The sequence below is a fragment of the Capra hircus genome, assembly GCF_001704415.2.
Source record: "Capra hircus breed San Clemente chromosome X unlocalized genomic scaffold, ASM170441v1, whole genome shotgun sequence".
NCBI classification, from domain to species: Eukaryota; Metazoa; Chordata; class Mammalia; order Artiodactyla; family Bovidae; genus Capra; species Capra hircus.
The window spans coordinates 53,559,901-53,586,868 of NW_017189516.1; the positions used below are offsets into that span (position 1 = coordinate 53,559,901).

A 26,968-nucleotide genomic window follows, 5' to 3' on the forward strand; every position below is an offset into this window, starting at 1 on the left:
ATGAGCAACTTAAGTTCTCCTAGATGTAATAGGAACAGAAAAATAGTTTTTCTCAGGTATCTGGAATCCCCTGTTTGTGAATGGTAAAAATTAATGGGCAACATTTTCAAATCTGGGTAAAAATTTTCTAGGATTACAAATTCCTCTCCCCACTCAAAATTCTCAAAAACTATGTTTATTCCCAGATTAGGAAGCAACTCCTAATTAGAGATTGGGCAACTCTCTATTCCCATAATTCCCATAGTAAAAGCATGGTTGATATGTAGTCCTTACTTTAAAAATCATTTTAATGGCCATATATATATATATATATAATGAAGATGATAAAATATAACTCTTTTAAGAAGAAGTAAATATAATTTTAAATCGTTTAATGGGATGCTCTATCAAATGATCTGAAAGTCTAGTGTGGAATTCAAAATCACAAATCCCCATCACTTACCACTGAAGACCCCAAACTACTGCTCAGTAGTGAGGAAATCCTGGTTGAATGGCAATATCCACTCTCCTAAGGTTATCATTTAAAGCTTAGTCCTTATTGTAATTAAATAGATAATAGTCTAGCAGACTGTTCTCATCTAATGGTTATAAAGCTTTAGAATAGGAAAGGACGTCAGAAGTAGGGTAAATGTCCAGGTATAGATGCAAAAGCCTGGAGATGCTTTGTTCTGGTCAGCTAGCTGAGGTTTTAGCTTTCATCATCTGACTATTAGCTGACGCTTCCCTTTGCACCTGTGGGGCCAGGTGTGTCCTGGGGCACTCACTACTCGCTTCAAAAGCCTTGATGCAAGGTCACCATTTGTTCTCTTCTGCAAGGATTGATCTTTCAGTTTTCAGATGATGATCCTTCTCTTATTTTGAGTCTTCTTTATAACATAGTGACAGAATCAGATAGTAGTTTTTGTGTTTGTTTTTATTTTTGCTGTGCTCTGCTCAGTCGCTAAGTTGCGTCCAACTCTGTGACCCCGTGGATTGTAGCCTGCCAGGTTACTCTGTCCATGAAATTTTCCAAGCAAGAATACTGGAGCAGGTTACCATTTCCTTCTCCAGGATATCTTCCTGACCCAGGAATCGAAACTGCATCTCCTGTTTCTCCTGCATTGGCAGGGGGATTCCTCACTCACTGAGACACACCCAGGAAGCCCGTTTTCATTTTTATTTCTTATTAACTAAACAAAAGTTGGAAATCCACCCCCCCAAAAAAATTAAGCTTTGCTATACAAAATGGTAGCCCTTGGCCACAGGTGACCATTTAAATTCATTCAAATTAACTGAGCACATTTTAAGAGCTAAATAGCCCCAAACAGCTAGTGGCTACCATACTGAACAAGGCAGAATACTCCATCATTGCAGCAGGTTCTACTGAACAGCTCTGAATTCAGAAAATTCCAGTGTAGAAACCCACTATAGCATATCTAGGAAGAAGCCTCCTTGAATTATAGGGACACTCTTGCCTGGAAAATCCCATAGATGGAGGAGCCTGGTGGACTGCAGTCCATGGGGCGCTAAGGGTCAGACATGACTGAGCGACTTCACTTTCCCTTTTCACTTTCATACTTGGAGAAGGAAATGGCAACCCACTCCAGTGTTCTTGCCTGGAGAATCCCAGGGACGGGGGAACCTGGTGGGCTGCCATCTATGGGGTCGCACACGACTGAAGTGACTTAGCAGCAGCAGCAGCAGCAAGTGTGAAAGCTTGGTGAGAGGAACGCCATCTCCTCTCAGGAAAGTGTCCCCTCAAGAAAAGAAGAGAAACCATCTGTCCTTAGAAAAGAAACCAATGCAGCTTTTAAATTAAAGATGTGATGAATCCTGCAGCACAGCATCTAGGGATGTCTCTGAAAGAAGCTGACAATAATTGTGTTTTTGTACCACTACAGACAGAAGCTGAGCAATGGATCATGTCATAGCCAGGGAAAGAATATTTGAATGAATGGACCATTGCTCTGAATCACTTTATTCAAAAAATCCCCTATACCAAAATGAGGAAAGAGACCGAAAAGTTTTTATTTTAATGACATTCTACCAGTCAAACTGTCTTTTAAATAATACTCTCAATTGCTTTGAAACATATTCTGACATTATACTAATCACAAGCTTTGTTGTTCCTTTTAGAACTCCTTCAGGAATATAGAGATTCATGGATATGGTAAGAGTAGGTAAGATCAAAGTCTTCTGGGAATTTTTCCTTAATAAAATGAACTCCCTTGCAGTCAGCTTTTTTAAAATTTCAAGGTTTTATAGCGGGTCTCATTTCCTTTCCAACCCACATGAAATTTGAAAGTGTCAATAGGAAATGAAATCCTTACAATGAAAGAAGCTTCTAAGTGTTTGCTGATAATAATGAGAGCCAGAATTAAAGAGAATAATGTACTTGAACAAAGTAAATAAACAATAATTTGCTTAAGAAACTTCTTTGCCCTCTCACATACCAGACTTAAGAGACTTCAACACCAAACAGTGATCCATACTATAAAAATTGTAAATGATGGACATTTCTATCAAAAGGACTACAGAAAATATATCCTCATATTCTAATTTAAAACTTCAGGCATGGATCGCTAATCTTAGGTGTAATGTTCACTGAAAACAAGAAGAACAATAGAGTCCCACAAAAGTGGGGGCAGAAGGCGGCTATGGCCTGCTTTAGATCCAGCCCCTCCAGTGAGTAGCTGGATGGCCCTGGCAGGTTTCTTAATCTCTGAACTCCAGTCTCCTCTCTAAAGTAGGAATAACATCACCTGCCTTGTAAGTTACATAGGCACACGGAGTCCCTAGCAAGGGGTCTGGTGAGAAGCATCCAGTGAGTGCATGCTCAATGTCCACTGCTTGCCTTCTTTCTGGGTCCAGGTAACATGCCACTGTGGTCAAAGAAGCCTTTCCCAACTTCAAGTGTCCTCCCTGCTTGGAACTCTGAAGTACCTGAACAGTTTAGAGACAGAAAACGAAAGGGACAGAGAAAAGGAATCTGAAGTAGAAGAACAGTGACATGGGTTAAGATGGAAAAAGAAGTAGAAAAGTTAAAAGAGTAAGTAGTCCAGGTTATCTGGAGCCCAAGTATACAGATTGGAAAGGTAGGCTCTAGAAAATGATGCTACCATTTTTAGAGCATCCTGTACACACTAAGCATTCGATAAATGAGGGCAGTTTATCCAACAGATTATTGTCACATGTACTGCACAGCCAGTTACCAGTAGTGAGGAGAACATCAGGCCATTCTTCCTCAGAGGTGGGAGAGAGCAGAGTGCTCCTCAACAGTGGGCTGCCTGCCTTTTCCAGACCGTTGAACCCAGAGGCTAGGAACAAGAGACACCCCAGGAAGGGGGCAAGGATGCTAAGGAAGCGCACTACTGAAAGAACTGGTAGGCTCTGAACACTACATCATTTTATGGCAGTTCACATAAACAGAGCCCAAAATAATTAGTATTATAAGTGATCTGTTTTTTCATACACTTTATATTTAGTATATATTATTTCTATTTAATTGCATATTTATTTCAAAAGAGAGAGGAGAAAAGAACAAACATAATGGGTCTCAAGTTATATTTTTGTATGCTTACAGTTGACAAACAGACATTAGCTCACAACAAAAATTTTCAAAAATGAAGAACACCACTTACTTGCCAGTTCAATGATTTCCATCCTCTCTCCATCAACATCCTGACCTACAAAACTTAAGTCTTTCTGCTCAAGTTGGCTGATCAGGCTAGGATTCACCTGGAAAAACAAGAAATTAACTGTCTTTGGACAGCAGAGCAATGCAGACATATCAGCTTATGAAAATGATTTTCCATTTTGGTGATGCTCTAACTAGTAGTTAATTTCTATTTATAGTCAAACCTCAAAGCCTATTTTTAAACTCATAATGAACCTGAGAAGTAGTTTAATCACAGCCCTTAAATCTGGGAGGCCCATCTTCTGTTGCCCAAAGATAAGTTTCAAAAAGTAGGACTCTAAGATTACATCAAACATGTGAAGAAAACCATCATCAAAACAAAGAGGCAGGGAATTTCCTGGCAGTTCAGTGGTTACAACTCCGAACTTCTACTGCAGGGTGCCTGGGTTCAGTTCGTGGTTAGGGAACTAAGATCCCTCAAGCCCATGGCGAGGCCAAAAGACAAACTAACAAACAAAACAAAACAAGGCAACCTACTAAATGGAAGAAGGTATTTGCAAATTACACATCTGATAAAGGGTTAATATCCAAAATATATAAAGAACTCATACCCTTCAACACCAAAAAAGAAAAATTTTTAAATGGGCAGAGGATCTGAATAGACATTTTTCCAAAGAAGACATACTGGTGGCCAAAAAGTACATGAAAAGATGTTTAACATCACTAATTATCAGGTAAATGCAAATCAGAACCACAATGAGTTATCACCTCACACCTGCTAGAAAGGTTATCATTAAAAAGGGAGTAACAAATGTAAGAAAGGATGTAAAGAAAAGTCCCACAATGGCGGTGGGACTGTAAATTGGTCCAGTCACTATGGAAAACAGGATGGACACGTTTCAAAAAACTAAGACTAAAACTACCATATGACTTGGCTATTCCACTTCTGGGTACTTTTAAGAACGTGAAAACACAAATTCGAAAAGATATATGCACCCTATGTTCACTGGAGTATTATTTACAATAGCCAAGACATGGAGACAACATAAGTGTCCACTGAAGGATAAAGAAGATCTGAGAATATATGTGTGTGTGTATATATATATATATATATATATATATATATATATATATATATATAAAAGAATACTGCCCAGCCACAAAAGAGAATAAAAACATGCTTTTTGCAAAACAATATGGATGGACCTTGAGGCTATTATGCTAAGGGAAATAAATCAAAGAAAGACAAATATGATTTCATTCGCATGTTGGATCTAAAAGAAAACAAAACCAACGAACAAACAAAATAAAACAAAAACAACTAACAGAGAACAGATTAGTGGTGACCAGCTGGGAAGAGGCTTGGAGGGTAGGCAAAATGGGTGAAGGGGATCAGCTGCATGATGATGGATGGTAACTAGACTTTCTTGAAACCTTGAGACTAGCTTTTTATAGACATCCCCCTACTTGCTTCTTCCCTTGAATGACGTGTAATAAACTATCTCTCTCCAAATGACAAATCTACTTGAGGATTGAAACTATCTTATTTCTCATGTGACTAAACCAAAATCTTTTTTTATATATAGTTACATAAGCACTCTAAAGAGAAGCTTGGAACAAGTTTTCTACCAAAACACTGGTTATAGATGACAACTTGATGACCTGGATCACAGCCCCTTCCCTCATTCATGTCATCAGTGGCCCTTTCCCAAACTTTTTGGCCTCTCCTTCACAGAAAGTGTTTCCTCATCTAAAATCAAAGTAGGGTCCCACCTGTTCTTCTCAATCTTAACCCCATATGCATACATGTGTGCAAGCTCAGTCACTTCAGTCATGTTTGACTCTCTGTGACCCGCCAGACTCCTCTGTCATGGGATTCTCCAGGCGAGAATACTGGAGTGAGTTGTCATTCCCTTCTCCATGGGATCTTCCTGACCCAGGGATTGAACCCACGTCTCCTGCATTGCAGGTGTATTCTTTACCGCTGAGCAACCGGGGACGACCCCTTACTCCACAGTGATTTAGTGTGAAAGATGTACCTCATACCGATGTCTGTGTCTTTCTTCTATGAAAGGTACATCACCATAAAGTTTCCCTGTAAAGATATGAAAGTGAAATTAATAGTGGAGTAATCACCTTTGGAACCGCATCCATGGCATCTGTGTGGGAGAAATCTCTTTGATCTCTGTCTGTCTATCAAAGGCCTAAAAATGAACTAGACTTTAGATAGTAATCTCGATTTTCTTTTCTTATAGGACAGTGATAGCTTCTTTGAAACTCTGAAGCAATTCTCAAGCATTACCAGTGTGCAAAGGGAAGCCTGCTATGGACTGCAGCAAAGACTCTCCTTTCACACGCCTGCCTGCAGGGCTGAAAGCCCCAGTAACATCTGCACCATAGTGTCTGAGCAGATTCCTAACAGGGCTCCTTTTATAAAAGAAGAAAATGAAACCAAGGGAAGGGAAAAGAAACCAAAGGACTTGTGCAAAGCCAAGGCTTGCTGGCTACACAGTCCTGTCCGGAGCCCAGACCTCCTTACTCCCGGCCCAACGCTTTCTCCACTATACCAGCCACCTCTGCTCTCACATGGTGCTGGCCACACTGGCTTATATCCCACTTTAAAAATACACCTACTCTTTGACTAAAATTTGATCTCTACGAATCTATCCCAGAAAACGGAAATGAGGACACAGAGGTAACCACGAAGATGTGACCTACTGTGTTCCTAGCAGGGGATAATCGGGAAGCAGTGCCGCCTCAGGGCCAGAGGGCTGCCGGCACGGATGAGGGCATAGGGCCACGCACAGTTCTCACCCAGGGCTGTGTAGTGGAGAATCACACAAGGGGCTGCCTAGACAGGCCTATGTTGCAGTGGCGGCCACAGCCCAAGGCAGCAACCCACGAATACCTGTCTGGGATGGACACAGGGGTCAATGGGATGCCCAGTGACCCAGTGTAAAGTAGCCAGGAGCAGGGTCTGTCACCAGACATCTCTCTCTCAAGAACAGGCCCCAGTGGGCACATGGAGAAGCAGGATGGCCAAGGGGGTCACAGCACCGGAGCCGCTGTAGCAGCACTAGCCCTCAGCATGCAGAGCCCAGGCTCACAGCCAGGGAACAGGAAGACCCCGTGACGGTGCTGGAACGCATGGCCTAATCCCAGCAGAATCAGGAGCAGGTCTCCACTCCACAGGCAGGCAATTACCAGACTCTCCAAGATGTCATCAGGCCACGGAACAGGATGTTTCAACCAAGAAAAACCCAATGCCTCACATCCCATTTGAGCTTTTGACCTGGTTAAAGAAAACGCAAACTGGCTGTATTCTCTATGACTTGGTATGATCAATTATCATTCCTGAACTTCCACTTGCAATTCTGTGCATATAGACTGAGCTCCCTGGTGATGATGTTAATGACAGTGAGTACTGAAGGTATGTGCTTTAGAAGAAAAATGGGCAACAGCAGGAGCAAGGAACTCCTTTGGGAAAACTCCAACATGCCTTTGCCAAGGGGTCATTTGAGACAGAGCCTCTGTACTCAAACTATTTGTTCATAAAAATGAAAGAAAAATTGGAAGACAGTAGCACCATAATGCCCAGTTGGAAAAAATGGAGACATATATCATGAAGTTACAAGAAAAAGCAGCTGAAAGATCTGAACCTAACTTTGGGAGGATTCTGATTCTCCTCTGACCTCTGATTTTGTCTTTGATCTTCTCCTTCTAGTTCAAAATGTCTTCTCTGCTTCCTTCATTAGAACAGATGACTAAGCAAATCCAGTAACAGAGTTAGCCAATACTAACAGGTGGTGAAGAAAATGGAAAACCCTCCAAAGATAAGGAATTACATTGAGTTATCCTTGAGTCACTGCGACTAGCGGGATATGGTGCAAACTTTTGAACCTGTGTGGCTTGTGCCTGCTGCCTAAGTGTGCCTAAAGTGTGCTTAAGGCAAACTTTTGTTTGCTATGAAATCACAGAGGTGATAGGAAGAGGGGAGGTATAGTGACTCTGGAGCCAGACTGCCTGGCTTTAAAGTCCATGATACCATGTAATGGAAGTGTGCCTTGGGCAAATTACTTCACCTCTCTGCCTCAGCTTCTTCATCTATAAAATAGGGGTAATGATAGTTTTTACTTCATGGCGTTGTTGTGAGGAATGAATAAATCGAAACATGTGATGCACCTAAAACAGTCAGTAAACCATGTGATTGCTATCGTTATCTCTAGACTATGAAATCTAAACAGAAAGAATAGAAGCCAGAACCTAAGTTCTACAAGATAACAGACAATATAGGGACCCATCCCCTCAATTCTTGAGACTAGTGTCTAGCACATAGGCAGGCACTTGATACATATTTGTTTAATGAATGAAACATATATATGGGAGGGTGTATATGGTACCTGATAGAATGTTTTCAGAACTTTGGAAATGTTGTTTTGTGCACTCGAAATCTTAATCACTGACAAATCAATTAAAAATGAATTGATGAAATTAATCCATTGTCATATCTATAAAAAAAGAAACAGTGTGTTGAAAATCAGCTCAGAATGTTACCAGGTGAAAACACCTTAAAATCAAAAACTAAGATGCCGATTTGGTGGCTCTCAGGAATCTAGAAAAATGGTATAAATTAATTTATTTGCAAAGCAGAAATACAGACACAGATGTAGAGAACAAACGTATGGATACCAAGGGGGGAAGGGAAGGTGGGATGAATTGGGAGATTGGGATTAACATATATTCACTACTGTGTATAAAATAACTAATGAGAACCTACTGTATAGCACAGGGAACTCTACTCAGTGCTCTGTGGTGACCTAAAAGGGGAAGGAAATCCAAATAAGAGGGGATATATGTATACATATAGCTGATTCACTTTGCTGTACAGCAGAAACTAATATAACATTGTAAAGCAACTATACTCCAATAAAAAAAAAAGAAGAAGCAAGTAGCGGCAAAATTTTAGAGAAAGAAACCTGATAAAGTCTTAGGACCTACAAAATACTCTCAATGTAGGCAGCAAGACCCCCAACAATGCATATAACAGCATCATCAGAAACAAAAACTGCCAAATGACATCATCTCCTTCTCTAATTCACTACTGGGTAGATTCTGGCTTGTATATAAAATATATTTAACCACTAACAGTCCTGCCAATCCCCACCCTCCTGTTAGTAATCCTAGCATCTGAACCTGAACCTTTCTCTTTCCTTTTCAGAGCAAAAACTTCCCCCCTCCCAAAAGCTATACAAGCTGAAAGGTGGGAACAATCCAAATGTCCATGGACAGACGAATGGATAAACAAAAATGGTATATACATAGAATAGAATATTATGCAACCTTAAAAAGGAAGGAAATCTTGACACGCTACCACATGGATGAACCCTGAGGACTTAAAGCTAAGTGAAATAAGTCAGCTACAAAAAGCAAATGCTAGATGACTCCACGTCTACAAGGCACACAGAGTCATAAAATTGTCAGAGAGAGAAAGCAGAATGGTGGTTGCAGGGGTTGGGGGCAAGAGGAATCAGGAGTTGTTTAATGGGTAAAACGTTTCAGTTTTGCAAGTTGAAAAAGTTCTGCAGATGGGTTGCACACCAATGTGACTATACTGGATTGTACACATAGAAACAGTTAACACAGCAAGTTTTCTGTTATGTGTATTGTACTACAATTAAAAATTTTAAAGTAAAAGGTATACATCCTCATTCTTGCCTCCACCATTCCCACTTCTTCTGAGACATCCTTTATCCAAACCCCTCATCCCGACCCTTTGCAACCCAGCTTCCGTTTCTGTCATTTTAATGAACAGCAGATCTGTCCTCAGTGGGAACCCGAGTAATGGCCCCATCCCCCATCTGTGATCTCTGCTCCTCTCTGGACTCCCCTTGCCCTGCCTACCTGATCTGCATCCACCCTCCCTTCCTCTCCCACCTTCACTACCCCAGGAAGCTGTCAGTCTGTCAGTCGTATGCTCCTTTTCTATACCTCCTGATCCTTACCTTTCACCTGGCCTGCACATTCCCTATTTTCAGAGGGCTGAAAGAAATCCCCCCTAGCGTGTTGTTGTTGTTCAGTTGCTCAGTCATGTCTGACACTTTGCAACCCCATGGACTGCAGCACGCCAGGCTTCCCTGTTCTTCATCATCTCCCGGAGTTTGCTCAAACTCATGTCCACTGAGTTGGTGGTGCCATCCAACCATCTCATTCTCTGTCATCCCCTTCTCCTCCTGCCTTCAATCTTTCCCAGCACCTGGGTCTTTTCCAGTGAATCAGCTCTTTGCATCAGGTGGCCAAAGTATTGGAACTTCAGCTTCAGCATCAGTCCTTTCAATGAATATTCAGGGTTGATTTCTTTTAGGATTGACTGGTTTGATCTCCTTGCTTTGCACCCATAGTGTGCAAAAGCTAAAATCACTACCTGATGAGCTTCATTACCTCTCTCTCTTGGTAGACTTGCCATGCTTTTGCACAAACATCTCTCAACTGCTGTAGTGGTATCTTAACTTGATTCATTTTTAAGACTTCCCAGAACCTGGTCCTGTACTAATTAGACATTATAGGAGCTAGAGCTTTCTATGTCTATGCAAGAATTTGCCACTGTTTGTCTAATCCAGAGACCCCCAAGAGGCTGCCCAGAGAGAAGATTTTTGGTATATTGGCTTGCACAGTGTTGGCAAACACATAGTGTTTTTATTTTTTAAATAAGTTGCCAACATTTAAAAATCAGGAAGATTTCTCAGAAACTCTGGATTTCCAGATTCTCTTAAAAATTTAGAAGGCTGGCAACAGTGAATCCACAGCTCTTCATGTGACTATCAGCTGTAGCAGTTACTCTTTTGATGGGTCAAGTGCTTGTCATCTTGTCCCAGGCCTGACCACTCCCTATGACCTTTCCAACTCTGAGGCCCACTGTAACAGCCACTGATTGTTGAGCTTAAGCCATGGCATTTCCTACGCTTGGCCGTGTGACTCATTCACATTCCCTACCTGGACCTACTGGCCCAGCTGCTCAATCCAAGGTTGATTCAGTGTCCCTCTCAAGCCAACCACCTGGTTTCAATCGGGTTTCAGAAGCCAGGGATGGAGTCTTCACTCCTTGAACCTCCAGTTCTCCTCCATAAGATGCTCCCCATGAAACCTGAGGAAGCCTGTTTTGGGGCTCTGGGCATGAGGAGGCTCAGCTCTGGGAGCTGTTCAGGGGTTTCCATCCCCTCTTTGATTAAGGTCTGTCCATTTGGCAAAATAAGGTGGTCAAGAGTTCAGGCTCTTAAATCAGCTCAGTCACTTTCTAACAGGTGACTTCACTGTGGTGTGATGCTGTTCTCTTGTGCAGAATGCGCCTGGATCCCAGGAGTATCGAGAGGGATAAATGAAAAAGATGCCCATCGTGTCCTAGTGACTCGTGCTTAAAAAGTGCACAATCTGGGCCAGCTGCTATCTTTCTCCTTCTCCATTTTTCACTTTTGGATTTTAGCAAATCAGTCCTTTAATTTTTAGAAAACATCTAATTTTATTTTTCATTATCTTATCTCAGTTTTCTATTATGAAAATGCAAATTTTGTAGTTTAATATTTTCAAAACTCTTTCTTAGATTTTCTGCATTCTTCTGCTAGACCATAATAGCAGGTTGGGAGCCAGGAAACCAGAACAGGGGGCCTGGAAAGAACCCACAAGATGAAGGGGCTGCCTGCCCACAACTCCTCGGCTGGCCTCTCCTTCCCTCCCATCGTCCCTGTGGGAGTCCATTCTTAATGCAAGCCACTCGCTGAAGTTTACCCCGAGCTCTGAGAGAATCATAGGTCAACACAATAATCTCTCCCCATTAGCAATCCTAACACCACACTTGAATAGTGTTTCCTGTGCCAGGCGCTCTTCTAAGGACCCACAGATATAACTGAGTTAGCCCTCACAAGGCCCCCTACGAGGCAGCAGCTCTTCTGATGTCAATTTTCTACATGCAGAACTGAGGGTAAGCAGCCACAGCCAGTGACTGAGAGCTGGGGCTGGAGGGGGCTCTGATGGGGTGGTGTGCTCCAGGGGCTGGGCTATAACCACTCCCAGAGTTCCCACAGGTAAAGTGCTCAAGAAAGAGCTGGGCCAATAAGGGAGACATAAATGCTTTCATCCCTTAGATTAACGGAGCCATGTCCCAGCCCTGTGAACCCCCCTATCCACAAACACACTTCGCTGGGAAAGCCCCAGCAATCGGCAAGAAGCAGCCAGAGAGAAAAGGGACTCCTAGTGTGTGCTAAGACACACAGCACTCCTAGTGTGTGCTTGGACTGCAAGGAGATCCAACCAGTCCATTCTGAAGGAGATCAGCCCTGGGATTTCTTTAGAGGGAATGATGCTGAAGCTGAAACTCCAGTACTTTGGCCACCTCATGCAAAGAGTTGACTCGTTGGAAAAGACTCTGATGCTGGCAGGGATTGGGGGCAGGAGGAGAAGGGGATGACAGAGGATGAGATGGCTGGATGGCATCACTGACTCGAAAGATGTAAGTCTGAGTGAACTCTGGGAGTTGGTGATGGACAGGGAGGCCTGGCATGCTGCGATTCATGGGGTCACAAAGAGTCAGACATGACTGAGCAACTGAACTGAACTGAACTGAGTGTGTGCTATCCATGGGGTAAGCAGGTAGGCTGGCCCACCCCTCTTCCAAAGCCCACCATGCTCCTTTCAAACTCCTGTCCCAATACAATACTCAGTACAATATTTTACCCCGGCACAGCCTTTCCAGGTCCCTAAATCCCTGGTGACTTTTTTCAAACTCTTTTTTAAATCACCTCATTAACCCAGCCAAGGTTTTTTGTGTAGCGTGGTTTTTTCTCAAACTTCCTAACAATCTAATCACACCACGAACTGGAAGCTGTTTTTCTCTATCAACACTGGGAAAAGAGAAAAGAAAGCTAGGGCAGTTTTTCTGGGCTGAAAATTTCTTCCTCTTATCCCCATCTCTTTCAATTTTTTCCAATTTGAGATTGAACCACTCTGCATCTCTAATGCCATGAATTTTACCCAGATCCTTAGTACAGGGACTCACTCAGTACCTTCCTAACTGGCCTCTCGCCTATGTTCTCTCAAAACAAAAATCTCTTTCTCTTACAGTAAAGCAGAAGAAAGCCTTTCAGTGAAGTCGTCCTCCTTATTATGAGGAAATACAGACAAGGTCCTCAGAAGGAACTACATCTTTTCCTAAACTATTCAATTTCCACCTGCTGTGTCCAGACAGCTTCCCTGGCCTCCTCAGCCTAGACTCTGCTGCACTGGCTAGCGGCTAGGGTCACTCTAGGGGGATCTCCCCAGTCTCCTCTGCCAGCTGACGTCTGCCAGCATCGTCCCCATGTTGTCTGTCCTGAGGATGAGGGTCATGTTAGAACTCTGCTGGGAAACCACCAGGATCTGGTCTCCAGTTGCAGGCACTGCACTGCTCCTAATTCCTTCCAATATGTCGTGCTGCGTCCAGCACAGGACTGGACACCTCTGGAGGGCAAAATAGCATCCATTGGATTTTAAAAACTCCACAGCCCCACACACACAGTGCTCAATAGCTGGCTCTCTCCCTCCTCTGCCTCCAGAGTGCCTCCTCAGCACCCTCCCTGCTTCCAGCCCTGTGCATTCCTGATTCTAAAGGCCAGGGTACTGTCTTGGAGGGCAGAGTTACATGGACTGCATACACCATTTGGGACTGCTTTAAATTGGGTTTACTCTAGCGCCCCTAGCATCACACACCCAACTAGATTGTGCAGTTTTTAAACATCCTATGTGAATGGTCGAAATAATGAGTATTTTCTGCTAGGTGGCTTCCCCACTGGTGGCTCAGACGGTAAAGCGTCTGTCTATAACGCAGGAGACCCAGGTTCGATCCCTGGGTCGGGAAGATCCCCTGGAGAAGGAAATGGCAGCCCACTCCAGTACTATTGCCTGGAAAATCCCAGGGACAGAGGAGCCTGGTAGGCTACAGTCCATGGGATTGCAAAGAGTCGGACACGACTGAGTGACTCCACTTTCTTTCTTTCTGCTGGGTGGCAGTTTGGTTTAAAGACCACACTTGACATTGACAAAACAGGCTTCCTTTCCTGGATGTCTTAGCAACAGGTCTGGGATCTGACCAAAAAAATTAAGCCGGGGGAGACACTATCCTCCAAGTTGTCAGCTGTCCCCTGAAAGAGCTCTGAACACTGTCTGAATTGCTTTGTACTTTACTATGTCCCCAGCTCTCACACTCAATTGAGAGTCACAAGCAAAATGATACAGTTTATTTCTGAAATCTTAAAACCCTCTCATATCAGAGAGTGCTCTCTCCGGCTCTCCTCTTACCTGAGCCTGACCCCTCTCTAGCCACACCTCATTCTACATTTCTCACTCTTCAAAGCACCCCATTTAACACTTAACGGCCCTGCACTGTATCCCCCTACTTTTCAAAAGTCATCTAATGAGTTAATCAACCAAGTAATGTTTCACTATAAGCAGACAAGTCCTACCAGATAGAATATGTGTGGTTTTTTTAAGTGAGGTGTAATTTATACCTCAGTTAAAATATAATATACAAGTCTAAAATGTTTAAATAAAATATACAGATCTAAAGTGTCTGACAAGTGTAACAATCCTGAAATACGTATTTAAAGAGTTTCATTTTTGGAGAGGGATCATAATGGTGGGTTGTAGAGCCAGGGCCGTGTGTTCCAGTAGAAGACTAGAAATGGTATGAGAAGAGCAGTCGGGGCCTTCCACCCCACTCACCCACAGTGAGCTGTTTCACCTCTGGGCCCTCTGCTTCCTCAGGCATCAATACAAAGACTGGACCAAATGGCTTCGGAAAGCCCTCTTGGACTCATTCTGTCACTAAATAGGATATGTAGACAGGCAAGCAGACAAGCAGGGAGCTGTCCTTGAATGCTCCCGAGGAGGGTAGCAGCCTTGAGGCCTAGGCCTCCCGCTTCAGTTAGCCTGTGCTTCTTTTGTTTAGATCAGGTTTCTGTGAGCCATGGCAAACCCCAGGGCAGAACAGGAATTCCCTGACTTTGTTCAGCCTTCTAACTAAGAATGGGTTTTACATTTGCAAATAGTTGAAAAAAGCCAAAAGAAAAATAATATTTTATAATGCATGAAAATTTCATGAAATTCACATTTCAGGTCCCATAAATAAAGGCTCATTGGAATACAGTCAAGCTCACTCATTTGCATATTTGCCTATGGCTGGTTTCACAGTACAACAGAGTTGAGTAGTTGCATCAAAGACCACATGACTCCAAATTGAAAATATTTACTATCTGGCCCTTTACAGAAAAAGTTTAACAACCCTTGCTTTAGACCATCTAGGTAATAGACTACAGGCTGGTATCACTCTCTCTTCCAATGTTTAAGTAGAGACTTCAGGATAGATTTCCAGGAACTCTTATTTCTAAATACCCTTGAACCAGCAATGGGCAATTCCCTACACACTGTCATTAGTCCCTTAATAAGAAAAAACCTTTGCAGACAAAGACAACACATATATGCAGAATACAGGGCAGGAGTGATCCTCTGGGAACACATTTCTTATAAACAAGAGTAAATGATAATTAGTAGTACATTTGTCCAAACCAATTCACTCCTATAACCTCCACTTTAGAAAACTCAAGTTCAATTCATTAAGTGCATACATAAAATATGTACAGCTTTTCTGTATGTCAATCATACCTCAATAAAATGGTTTAAAAAAAGAAAAATCAAGTTCATAGTTTCCACAACGCTTAAGGAACTAATATGTGACTAAGGAAGAACAAGGAATTGGTCTTGATGAATATAAAAATGAGAATTATTAGACTTCCCTGGTGGTACAGTGGATAAGAATCTGCCTGTCAACGGAGGGGATACAGGTTCAATCTCTGGTCCAGGAAGATTCCGCATGTCTTGGAGTAACGAAGCCCACGAGCCACAACTATGAGCCTGGGAGCCACCACTACCGAAACCCGTGCATCTGGAACCTTGCTCCACAAGAGAAGCCATCGCAATGAGAAGCCTGCAGACCACAACAGAGTTAGCTCCAGCTCGCTGCGACTAGAGAAAGCCCGAGCGCAGCAATGAAAGAAGACCTAGTACAACCAAAAGTAAATAAATAAACAGACAAATAAATTTAAAAGATAAAAATTAGAATCACTTTAGTAATCCAACCATTCCTGGATTAGGAATCTAGCTAATCCAGTCTATCGATATTGTTAGGCTTTGGTCCTACTTCTAATACTTCTTTCAGATGTCCTAAGTAGGACTTCTTTTACTAAAAAAAACTTTACCTTTCTGTTTTTCCATTTAATCCACAGCATTTCAATCACTGGCCTATAAATCAAATTTAAATAAAGAATGAATAGCATCAGGAATTCCCTGCAATGCAGTGGTTAGGAGTCTGGGCTTCCACTGCTAGGAGCCCAGGTTCAATACCTGGTCAGGGAACTAAGGTCCCACAAACCATGTAGCACAGCCAAAACTAAATAAATGTATTTATTTTTAAAATGAATGATTGGCATCAAAATGATTTCTATCCAAACTATATTCTCATAGGCAATATAGGCAAATGTATTTTTGATTTCTTTCTTTTTGGCTGTGCTGGGTCTTTGTTGCTACATGGGCTTTTCTCTGGTTGCAGTGAGGGGGGCTACCCTCTAATTGTGGTGCATGGGCTTCTCCTTGAGGAGACTTCTCTTGTTAAAGAGCACAAGCTCTAGGGGTGTGGGCTCAGCAGTTGCAGCTCCCAGGCTCTAGAGCACAAGCTCAGAAGTTGTGACACACGGGCCTAGCTGCTCCACGGCATGCAGGATCTTCCCAGACCAGGGATCCAACTCGTGTCCCCTGCATTGGCAGGTGAATTCTTCACCATTGAGCCACCAAGGAAGTCCTGTTCGTACCATTCTTACAGAAATGTGTTAATTAGGGAAAACAAAAGCCTACAAATAAATGAGCTGACTAGAGGGGGAAAGAAGGCAGTGGCACCCCACTCCAGTCCTCTTGCCTGGAGAACCCCATGGGCAGAGAAGCCTGGGAGGCTACAGTCCATGGGATCGCTAGGAGTTGGACACAACTGAGCGACTTCACTTTCACTTTCATGCATTGGAGAAGGAAATGGCAACCCACTCCAGTGTCCTTGCCTAGAGAATCCCAGGGACGGGGGAGCCTGGAGGGCTGCCGTCTATGGGGTCGCACAGAGTTGGACACGACTGAAGTGACTTAGCAGCAGCAGAGGGGGGAAAAAGTCCTTCAAAAGAAATACGCCAGCTTGGTTTAAAAAAAACCACAACTCCTACAAAAGAAATATGCCAATAGGGGAAAAAAACACTACGGTGATATTTATTTTTATATTTTTACGACAATCAACAGAGCCATGGTCATATCTCCAACACAACCTTTTTGGAGACCTGTGGAAAACCTCACAGGTGGGAAGGCAAAACTTGTGGTCCTGGGGACCATAAGTTCATATACTCACATGCCTTTTGCAAACTATGAAGCATAATTTAAATTTAAGGCAGGTCTGAAAGCAACCCAAATGTCCATCAACAGATGACTGGATAAACAAAATGTGGTCTATCCATACAACAGACTATTATTCCCCCATAAAAAGGAATGGAGTACTGACACATGCTTCAGTGTACATGTATCTTACAACATTATGCTAAATGAAAGAAGTCAGAAAATCCCATTCTATTTACATGAAATATCCAGAACAGGCAGATCTATAGAGATCGGCCAGAGGGGGAAGGGTGGGGATAGCTAAAGGGAACAAAGTTTCTTTCTGAGGTGATAAAAATGGTCAAAACTTGACTGCAATGATGGTTACGTAACTCTGTGAATACAATTTAAGAAAAACAGTGAATTGTACATTTTAAAAGATGAACTGTATGGTATATAAATACCTTAATAAAGCTGTTTAAAAATTTTTCAAGGCAGGCAAAAGATGTTAATTAAGCAACAAGTTTTGGTGGTGTGTTTAAGATTCATAAAAATCATCAATGCTATTCTTATGTCTACTGTAAAGAAAAACAAATCCTAAATCAGTCTTATTTCCATCAAGACAGCTAAAAATTTTAAGTATACTGAACACAATGCTCTTTTCAAAAAGCTCAGTACAATTATAACTGATCTTTTACAGCAAATACAATTTTAAAAGATGCAATTTCCCACTAACCATCTTTGCCTCTTAGACCACTATTTGAGCAAAGTTTCAGAGTATCTGGAAACACGTGAAAGCCAAAGAATCGCTGCTAATACCTACGAAGAGAAAAATTTCTTACAACACCGGCTTCTTATTCAGAGAGAGAAGGGAAATGTGTACACTTTGAAACTTGTCCTTTTTAAAATTTCTTTCTTGCTAGGAAGCTTTATATTTCTTAGAAGTTGTTTATCAGCCTTAAAGGAGAAACTCATATTTCTAGTCTTATTACGCTTCAGGTGAAGAAGACATTTTCCTAAGGTATTCTTATAACTTCACAGAACCATGCTGGATGCTCGAGATATCTGGGTTCCTGCCTCGGTATCCGGCCCAGGGGTGGTGGGGTGGAGTGGGGGGTAGGTGAGCAGTGGTGGTCTATCCTGGCCACCACTCAATTCTCCATAACTGAGCGCGGCGCACATGGTACAGAGTAGGCACCGAGATACATTTATCAAGTTGAATCAAGAGCTTTGGGTTACATCAAGTTATTCTCAAATCATTTTAATTTACAGGGAAAAGTTCCACAGAAATTTGAATAACCTTATTGGGTATAGAAGATCAGCAAATATCAGATACTGAGGCACATCATATTTTCCTCATCCCATGCTGGAGCTACTCAGGGAACAGAGAAATAAACTTCTGAGACATAACTGCCCCTTCTCAAGAAGTTTGGAAATTAGTGGCTCAAAGCAGTCAGACATGAAACAGTTAAACAGGGAGCCAGTTTCCATGTAGTGGCGAGAACAGTGGATTCACCAGAATTGAGCTGGAACCAGGACTGCCCCGGTGCAAGGTCATCTCCAGGAGCGTGGGTAAAATACACAGCAGCCCCCGGCCAGGGTGTGGGGGAGAGGAAATGAGAAGGGGCAGGTACGCGTGTTCTACCAACCCTTCCAGGGAGAGGATGGGGACGCAGGAGAAGCCGGGAGGCCAGAGGCAGGGAAGGGGAGAGGGGGTGGACCGGGAGAGCTCCAGGAGGGCTGTGGCCCAGCACAGCTGTGCAAATGATGCCTGCCCGAGTTAGAAAACAAATAATCTGAGAAACTTACTTAATATTGAATTTTCAGTTTTGAAAACAGTTCTTCTTATTCCCAGCCTCATCGTTCCTCCCAAATTGCCAGGGTTGTGCTCCGGCATATCAATCACCTTAGAAAACAAAACAAGCCCAGTTTTGGATCTTGCAAAAACATTATTTTCCAAATTTCAAGCTTTACTTTCAGGGGATGCTCACCGAGTAAGGATGTTCCCTAAAAAAATAAAATTCGATCGTTCCTTCCAATTTTCCTATTCAAACACGGTTATGCTTTTATACACTCCTCACAGTATGCTGCCTTTTCATCTCTGCTTCTCATCTTTCATTCAAATCACAGGTAAATTTACTGGGAACATCTTCATGACCTCCCTCCTGTCATTATTCAAACTCAGTTTTGGTCAATGTTCACACTTCAAGTTCTGGCCTTCTGGGACCTTCCACGTTGGTCTTCATGTCCCTCATAATAATAACCCTCTCCTGCTGCCCACTCCATTTCCTAAAGATTTTCTAAAAGCAAATGGCATTAATACAGTCAGCTATTGTTATGTGCAGATGCCGAACCCATGGACATGGAGAGCCGACTGTACTAATCTGCAGAAAATCTTTAGAAGGATTTCTTTCTTTTTTTTTTTTTGGCCCACGCTGCGGCATGCAGGATCTTAGTTCCCCGACCAGGAATCAAACCCGTGTCTCCTGCAGTGGAAGCACAGAGTGTTTCACCACTAGACTTCCAGGGAAGTCTTCTAGAAAGATTCCTTTTATTAAAAATATATATCATCTATTCTAGCATATCCCATAGCTCAGAAACCTAAGCATCACCCTGGATCTCCCTCTCCTTCATCCCTCACACCCAACATGTCGAGTCCTATCCACTTATCCACTCCAGACTTCCTGTATCCATCTATAGTTCCTACTACACCCATTACCATAGCCTTTCACCCAGGCTGCAGCCAGAGCTCACCAACTTGCCACACCCCACATTTACATACCCCTCACTACCCTGCACACTGCAGGCAGAGTAGTCATGGGATTTCTCCTGCTTGAAATCCGTGACTACGTGGTACTGGCCCAGCTGAGCCCTTCGGCCTCACTTCCCATGACTTTACCCTCCCACCTTGAGCTGGTCACCAAACCCTCCTTCAGTTCAAGTGCATCTTCTTTCCTGCCACCAGGAGGACTTGGAACATCTCTCACTCCCCTACTTTCTTTTCCTAAATTAATCCATCCTTAACTTTAAGGTCTTAGTTCAATACGAGCTTCCCGGGAGCTGATCCTCCCAGGCATCACAGCCTAGTTGGGGTCCTCTAGCAACATGTTCCCTGTCACTGTGTCCCCTTCAGTTTGTGTGAAGAGTGCTTTGTGTGCTAGACTGTGAATCTCTAAGAGCTGGGCTGCTTTTCGCTTTTACCATCGCATTCCCAGCCCCTAGCACACATGGAGCTGGCAGCTGGTGTGCACTGAATGGATGCATGGAGGACGGAATGAACTCAGAACAAATAATTTCAGATTTATCTTTAGGATTAATTCACAGAAATCCAGAAACACGTGATTTTTTATGAAAAGCCTGTTCTGGTTCATCATTGGTCTATTTTCTCAGTTCTGTTCACTACAATCTTATGGTTTTACTTCACCTTTTAAAAGTTGTTAAAAGAGACTATAGTTGGGTGATTTAACCTGCTCTAATGGAATTGCTCAAGTTTCCTCTCATAAAACCTTTCTGTCCTTGTTTTTTTCTATACCTTAACTACCACTTAATGCTCTACAGGAAACCTTGACAACTGGAATTTTCCAAGAACCTGTCTGATCTTATCAATGCCCCAGGACTTTCTGAGCCACCTGAACCCTGTGGCCCCAGTATACTGTAAGAGTCATTGAGGGGAAGGGGTGGAGAAGAAAACTTGACGACATGCCTTGGCAGATGAAGTGCTCAGTTCTGAAGTGCTCTTGGCCTTGGCATATCTTTCCTATCTTCCTGGGTCAGCTAATTACAGCTAGATTAAGTATTATGGGAGTGAGGTGAGAGAGGGCATTAGCTTCCAGTTCAGAAAGCTGAGCTGTTAATAAATGCCCAGCCCTTTGGGTATTTTCTACAAAAGAGCAGATAAGACTATACTACCTGCCACAGACTCATAAGAAGCCCTAGACTGATTCACAGCTTCAATTTCCACTTCAGTTGAAGACAATCTGAACCCTTTAGGAAGACTACAGCAATAAACTCCCCTGGTTTCTTCTTGTAAGTGTAATGTGATGCTTCAAGTCACCCTTACTTACTGTACTGGGTTTTTCCACTCAGGAAGAGTGGCTTTTTCACTTATTATTAGCATGCTTGGAATTCAAGGACTGTTCTGGTATAAATCACTGAGAATGGAGTCAAATGACCCAACTAAGAACAGGAATCCTGCCTTACTGCTTACTTACTTGGGATGAATCTGACAAACACAAGGCCAGAAAACACTTCCAAAAGAGGTATTTCCAAAAGCTAAATGTAGTGGGCACAGGGCTGCCTAAGGGTCTTAAATATTCCTCCAACATAGGGGGAAGTCTGGAAATTCCTGAAAGAGCAATATAAGAATATTATTTAGATACATGAAGGTAAATATCAAGAGAAACAGCTATAAGAGTGGAGGGTGGTAGAGAGAAGGTGAGGATTACTGAATTTTTTCCTTATAGACTTTTTGCAATTGTTGGCTCTTTCAACTTTGAACACAGCACTACTTTAATGAAAATACAAATTGAAGTCCCAAATGGTGAAATATATCATGTAGGCCTTCCTTCTACTAGGGTACTTGTTCACATTATCCCCACTGTTTTCATAGCAATAAGTAAGACCTTCTCCTGAAATGATAGCACAGAAAGAAATCCCAAGGTGTAACTGCCATGGTGACCCTCCAATTAAAATATGCTACCATAGAAACCATCAGAGAGGCCAAGAAAATGTTAGAGAAAAGATAGGGTAGTAGATGGAAGTAGCTTTCCAACTCTGAATGATGCTCTGAACAGCACTGAAAGAAGAAAAGCAGAGCGAGAACCAACAGGAAGCCACATCCAGTGGATGCCCATCACACATTCAGTAGAAGAACATCCAGGCCAGGCACCAGCTGGGGGGAACACAAACACACCAGGAGGGGACAGCTGGGGACGGCAGAGAACACAGGGCACCTCTGGCCATGCCTGGCCCAACCATCTGCCTTGCAAAGGTGTCAGGCCATCCTACCAGATCTAAAGATGACAATAAGACTGCCTCTCAGGTTACAGGTGACCTGATTCAGCAACAAAATTAAGGAAATCATCTGTGTTCCTGGCATTCCTTCCACAAAAAGCTGAGAAACAGGAGAACATCACAGTTTCAAAACATATCTTTTATCATTACTGGAGTGGTTAAAGAAAAGAATCTCAGAAATCCTTTAGTTTTAATCCCCAACATTTCTAAAATACCCTAGATTTTGCATCTAAGAGGAAAAGGTCTCTACTGTTGCAAAAAGGGTCGCCTTTGCCCATTCTGAGCATGCCTAAATACAAGCTGTCACGTGATCCCCACTAAAGATCCATCCTTTCTTGGAACCAAGCCATAGACTAGAAGAAAAATAAAAAAGGATCAATAAGTAACGAATATTGGTGGTGATAAAGCTTTAGGAGATGTAAAAGTGTCATGTAAGGATAAACATGGCCCTAATTAACCTTTACCAAAATTTCTGCAGCCCACGATAAAAGTGTAATGGTTTTAAGACTTCACGAGTCCTGGGTGCCTTACACAAGAAAGTCTAGGGAAGTTAGGCTCCCTTATCAAAAATGAAATTCCTTTTTTTTTTTTTTTTTTGCCACAATGCATGGCTTGTGGATCTTAGTTCCTCAATCAGGGGTTGAACCCAGGCCCTCAGCAAGGAAAGCACAGAGTCCTAATCACTGGACTGCCAAGGAAATCCCAAAGATGGAGTTCTTAAATGGCAGTGTGAGAAAGAGTACAAGCCTTCTGACCTACCCGACAGAGCCCTGGTAAGCCCAGCTTCTCCCATGTTCCTGGCCTCTGGACATTTCATCTGGGGACACTCGGGGAGGCTATCTCCCAGCAGATTGTCTCCAGTAGCTAGCCAGCTATAATAGCCTCCATCATTGCAGATCAAATATAACCCTCCCATGTGACACTCAGGTTCCACCTCATTCAGGAACCATCTATGCTCTTCCTACATATTCTCACCTGTGGTTTCTACCTCAGCTTGGACAAGTCCATGGCCAATGGCACCCCTGCTTCCCTCCCCACAACTCCACTACATACATATCGCCTCTTCACTACTTCCCCTGAGACGGCTTCTCCCCACCATCCCACATGGGCTCCTGCTTTAGGGGCACCCTCCAGTTCTCCTTATCACGCCATACTTAATACCAATGTTGTGCTCACCCTATCAAAGAAATGACCTACACATTGTTAATTCATTTCAAGTAAGTGGTAGGCTGAATAATGGCTTCCCAAAGATGTCCAAGTCCTAGTCCCCAGAAACTATGAATATGTTGCCTTCCATGGCAAAAGGGATTTTGCAAGCCTGCTTAAATTAAGGCTTTTGAGATGGGAAGACTATCTGGGGTTATCTGGGAAGGCCCAATGTAACTACAGAGTTTTCATAAGAGGAAGCAGGAGGGTCAGAATCAGAGATGGACAGGTAACAATAAAACAGAGGTCAGAGTGAAAGGGAGAGAGGGAGATTGGAAGAGGCCACCTGGCTGGCTTTAAAATGGAGGAAAGGGCCACGAGCAGGCAGTCTCTAGAAGCTGGAAAAGGCAAAGAAATAGATTTTCCCCTAGAGCCACCAGAAGAAATGCAGCTCTACCAACCCACTTCTGAGCTCCAGACCTGTAAAAAAAAGTAAAGTTGTCACTACGTTGGTGGTAATCTGTTACAGCAGTGATAGGAATCTAATACAGTCCTTTACTGTATACAACTTTAACCTCTTCAATCATTTCATATATGCATCTCCTCTCAGAAACTAAGGTATGGCGTTCTCACACACAAGGACTAGATTTTCTTCTTTAGCTCCACCAGAGTTCAGCACAGTGCCAGGTTTGGATCAAGCACGCCATCATTAAATCTCCCTGGATTTTAATTAAAAATTAACAGAGGAGGCCCAGGGACTGGTCAGTGAGCCCACATGGAATAGAGAGTCTCTGAGATCAAGTTGCAGACAGAAGGGGAGGGGCAGTGGCCTGTTCTGAGGCTGAGGCACACTGGGCCCAAGCCCAACTCTCACCTGATACACGTGATACAGGGCCAGCACTTCCCTGCAGCCTCAGGGCAGCATGAGGATGGAATCTACAAAGGTGAAAGTATTAAGCAGTCTCAGAAATATGAACATATTTTCCAGCCTTTGAAATCTGGTTTTTTCCATCAGTAAAGAAGGTCTGTTATTTACACCAGGAAAAGACGACTCATACCTTCAGGTGTGATTATGACACAAGTCTAAGTCCTACCTCTGGGCCTCACACTAACATTGTTGACCAGCTCTCCTCACAGAAACCTACTCCTGGGACCAGGCAGGTGGCATGGTAGCTGAGAGTGCAGCCTGACCTCGGACTTTAATTCCAACTCTGCCAGTTCCCGGTGATGTGCGACCTTGACTGGGTCCTTGCCCATCTCCATACATGAGCATCCACTTCATAGGGATGCTGTAGAACTTCTGGAGCTAACAGGTCATGTGTGGTGGCAGCTTCCCTGGTGGCTCAGTGGTAAAGAATCCACCTGCCAATGCATGAGACATGGGTTCAATCCCTGGTCCAGGAAGATCCTACATGCTGTGGAGCAACTAAGCCCCTGTGACACAACTACTGAGCCTGTGCTCTAGAGCCACAACTACTGAAGCCCACAAGCCTAGAGCCTGTGCTCAACAACAAGAAAAGCCACTGCAATGAGATGTTTGAGCACCACAACCAGAGAGTAGCCCCCCACTCATCGCAATTACAGAAAAGCCCATGCAGCAACAAAGATTCAGTAGAACCAAAAATAAACTAACTGAATAATTTTTTAACTTAAAAAAAAAGTGAAAGTTGCTCAATCATGTCTGACTCTTTGCAACCTAGAATTCTCTAGGCCAGAATACTGGATTGGGTAAGCCGTTCCCTTCTCCAGGGAATCTTCCCAACCCACGGATCGAACCCAGGTCTCCTGCATTGCAGCTGGGTTCTTTACCAGTTGAGCCACCAGGGAAGCCCAATTAAAAAAAAAAAAAAAAACAAAAAACAAAAAGCAGCCTTCAATAGTCATGGGTTAGGAGGAACCCAGGGCAGAGGCTGGAAGTGGAAGGTGAACGCCATCATGGAGGCATGTAGAGGGCTCCCTTTTAGGGACAGCAGAGCTTTGAAGTCAGGATCTCTTCCAGACCTCAGCATCAAAGACAACACGAACCCAGAGACAGCACTTCATACCCATTTTGCTATGCGGAGCCCAGAGGTGCTTTCTGAGGCACTGCTGTTGTGGCCTTTGAGTAGAGTAACCTGGCCACCAAAGTCTGTGGTAGCCCAAGCTTGTAAAATAAGTTACTCTCAGCTTTCCTAGGAAAAACTGAAGTCTGTCCAAAGATCAAGCAATTGAACAGTCAGGTGAAATAACCTTTGCCTCTCCATTTTTCCATTACCCATCTTGTGCCTGTCATTTTTTCCGCTTTCTCTGGTTTAAAAATGCACTCTTTTGAACACACCCTGTATTTATCGCCCATCTCCATACATTTTTAGTTAATGTTTCATAAGAATCTCTATTGGTGGATTTCATGTTTCCCACTTCAGGTTTACCCCCATGCTTGAGTCTACAGGTGGTGAGAAAAACAAGAGACAAGAGAGGTCACTGGCAGAGGTGAGCAAGTAACAATACAAGAGGATCAGTGGGGTGTTTTTCCAGTTCTGTTAGCGTTTGCTGTGGTTGTTCAGTCGCTAAGTCGCAACGGACTCTTTTGCAACCCTATGGACTATAGCCCCAGGCTCCTCTGTCCATGGGATTTTCCAGGCAAGAACATTGGAGTGGGTTGCCATTTCCTTCTCTAAGGAATCTTCTCGACCCAGGGATCAAACCCACATCTCCTGCATTGGCAGGAGGATTCTTTACCACTGAGCCACCAGAGAAGCCAAGCCCTCTGTTGGCGTTTACTACAAGCCTAACTTCTGACAACAAGCAGCACTGGGCCTGTTTTAATCAGAGGTCCTCCCTCGAAACTAGAGATATGAAGCCTAAAAGATTGTTAACCAATATTGTTTCAAATGTTTTTCTTATAGTTACTTTTATATACACACATGCTCACACATGTGTCATATATACAATATGTCATGTGTTATAGATATATTATATATATTATGTCATACAATATATACTTGTTAAAATCATATAGATATACTGTTATTAAGATCATATATACTTACTAAAATCATTTCTTTGGGACGTCCCTGGTGGTCCAGGGGCTAAGACTCTGTGCTCCCAATGCAGAGGGCCCAGGTTCGATCCCTGGTCAGGGAAACAGATCCCACGCGCCACAAGGAAAAGATCCCAAATGCCACAAGGGGAATGAAGTAAATATTTTTAAAAATCATTTCTTCAATATAGACTCAAGAAATAAAACAATTACCATGTCGATTTTAGCTCACAAGTGCTAATTTGAGATGCTTTAAGATGATTTAAGAGATGATTTAAGATGCTATATCAACAATTAACGAGATGTGAATAAAAGCTGTGATAATGAATGCACTGTGGTTGTGCAGGAGGATGTTTTTGTCCTTAGTAAATAAGATGCTGAGGTATTTAGTGGCTGTCTGGATGTCTGTAACTGATTCTCAAATGGTTGAGGCGGGAAGGGTTGTCCATAGAAAAAGAAAGCAAATGTGGAAATGTTAGTAAATTAGTAATTAGTAAATCTGAGCGAAAGTTGGGTTGGTATTCATTGACTTTTCCTAAAAATTTTCTGTAGATTTGAATCTTTTAAAAAAATGTGTTATATGAAATACATATTTCTTTTCATAACCATTCAACAACAGCCTCCTTCTTCCCAGGTAAAATAGAGCATAAGTATAAAAACCTGAGAAATTCTCTAAAATCTTGATTAAAATATATTACCAAAATCAGAACACTATTTTTTTATATTTTACAAGTAAAAGCAAAATGCCT

At 42.8% G+C, this 26,968-nt stretch overlaps 1 protein-coding gene and 1 non-coding gene across 3 annotated transcripts in view; one reads left to right on the forward strand and one right to left on the reverse strand.

Annotated features, from left to right (window-relative positions):
• Positions 1–26,968, reverse strand: part of CTPS2 (CTP synthase 2) — a 109,627-nt gene that overhangs the window by 20,276 nt on the left and 62,383 nt on the right. For both annotated transcript variants that reach the window (XM_018043919.1, XM_018043920.1), the window contains exons 14-16: positions 18,851–18,947; positions 5,656–5,711; positions 3,621–3,717 (exon numbers count right to left, since the gene is read on the reverse strand). In XM_018043919.1, the coding sequence (XP_017899408.1) occupies positions 3,621–3,717; positions 5,656–5,711; positions 18,851–18,947 (250 nt within the window). The remainder of the gene's footprint in view (positions 1–3,620; positions 3,718–5,655; positions 5,712–18,850; positions 18,948–26,968) is intronic.
• TRNAG-CCC lies at positions 26,251–26,323 on the forward strand. The gene has a single exon. It is a non-coding gene; the product is annotated as a tRNA-Gly (tRNA).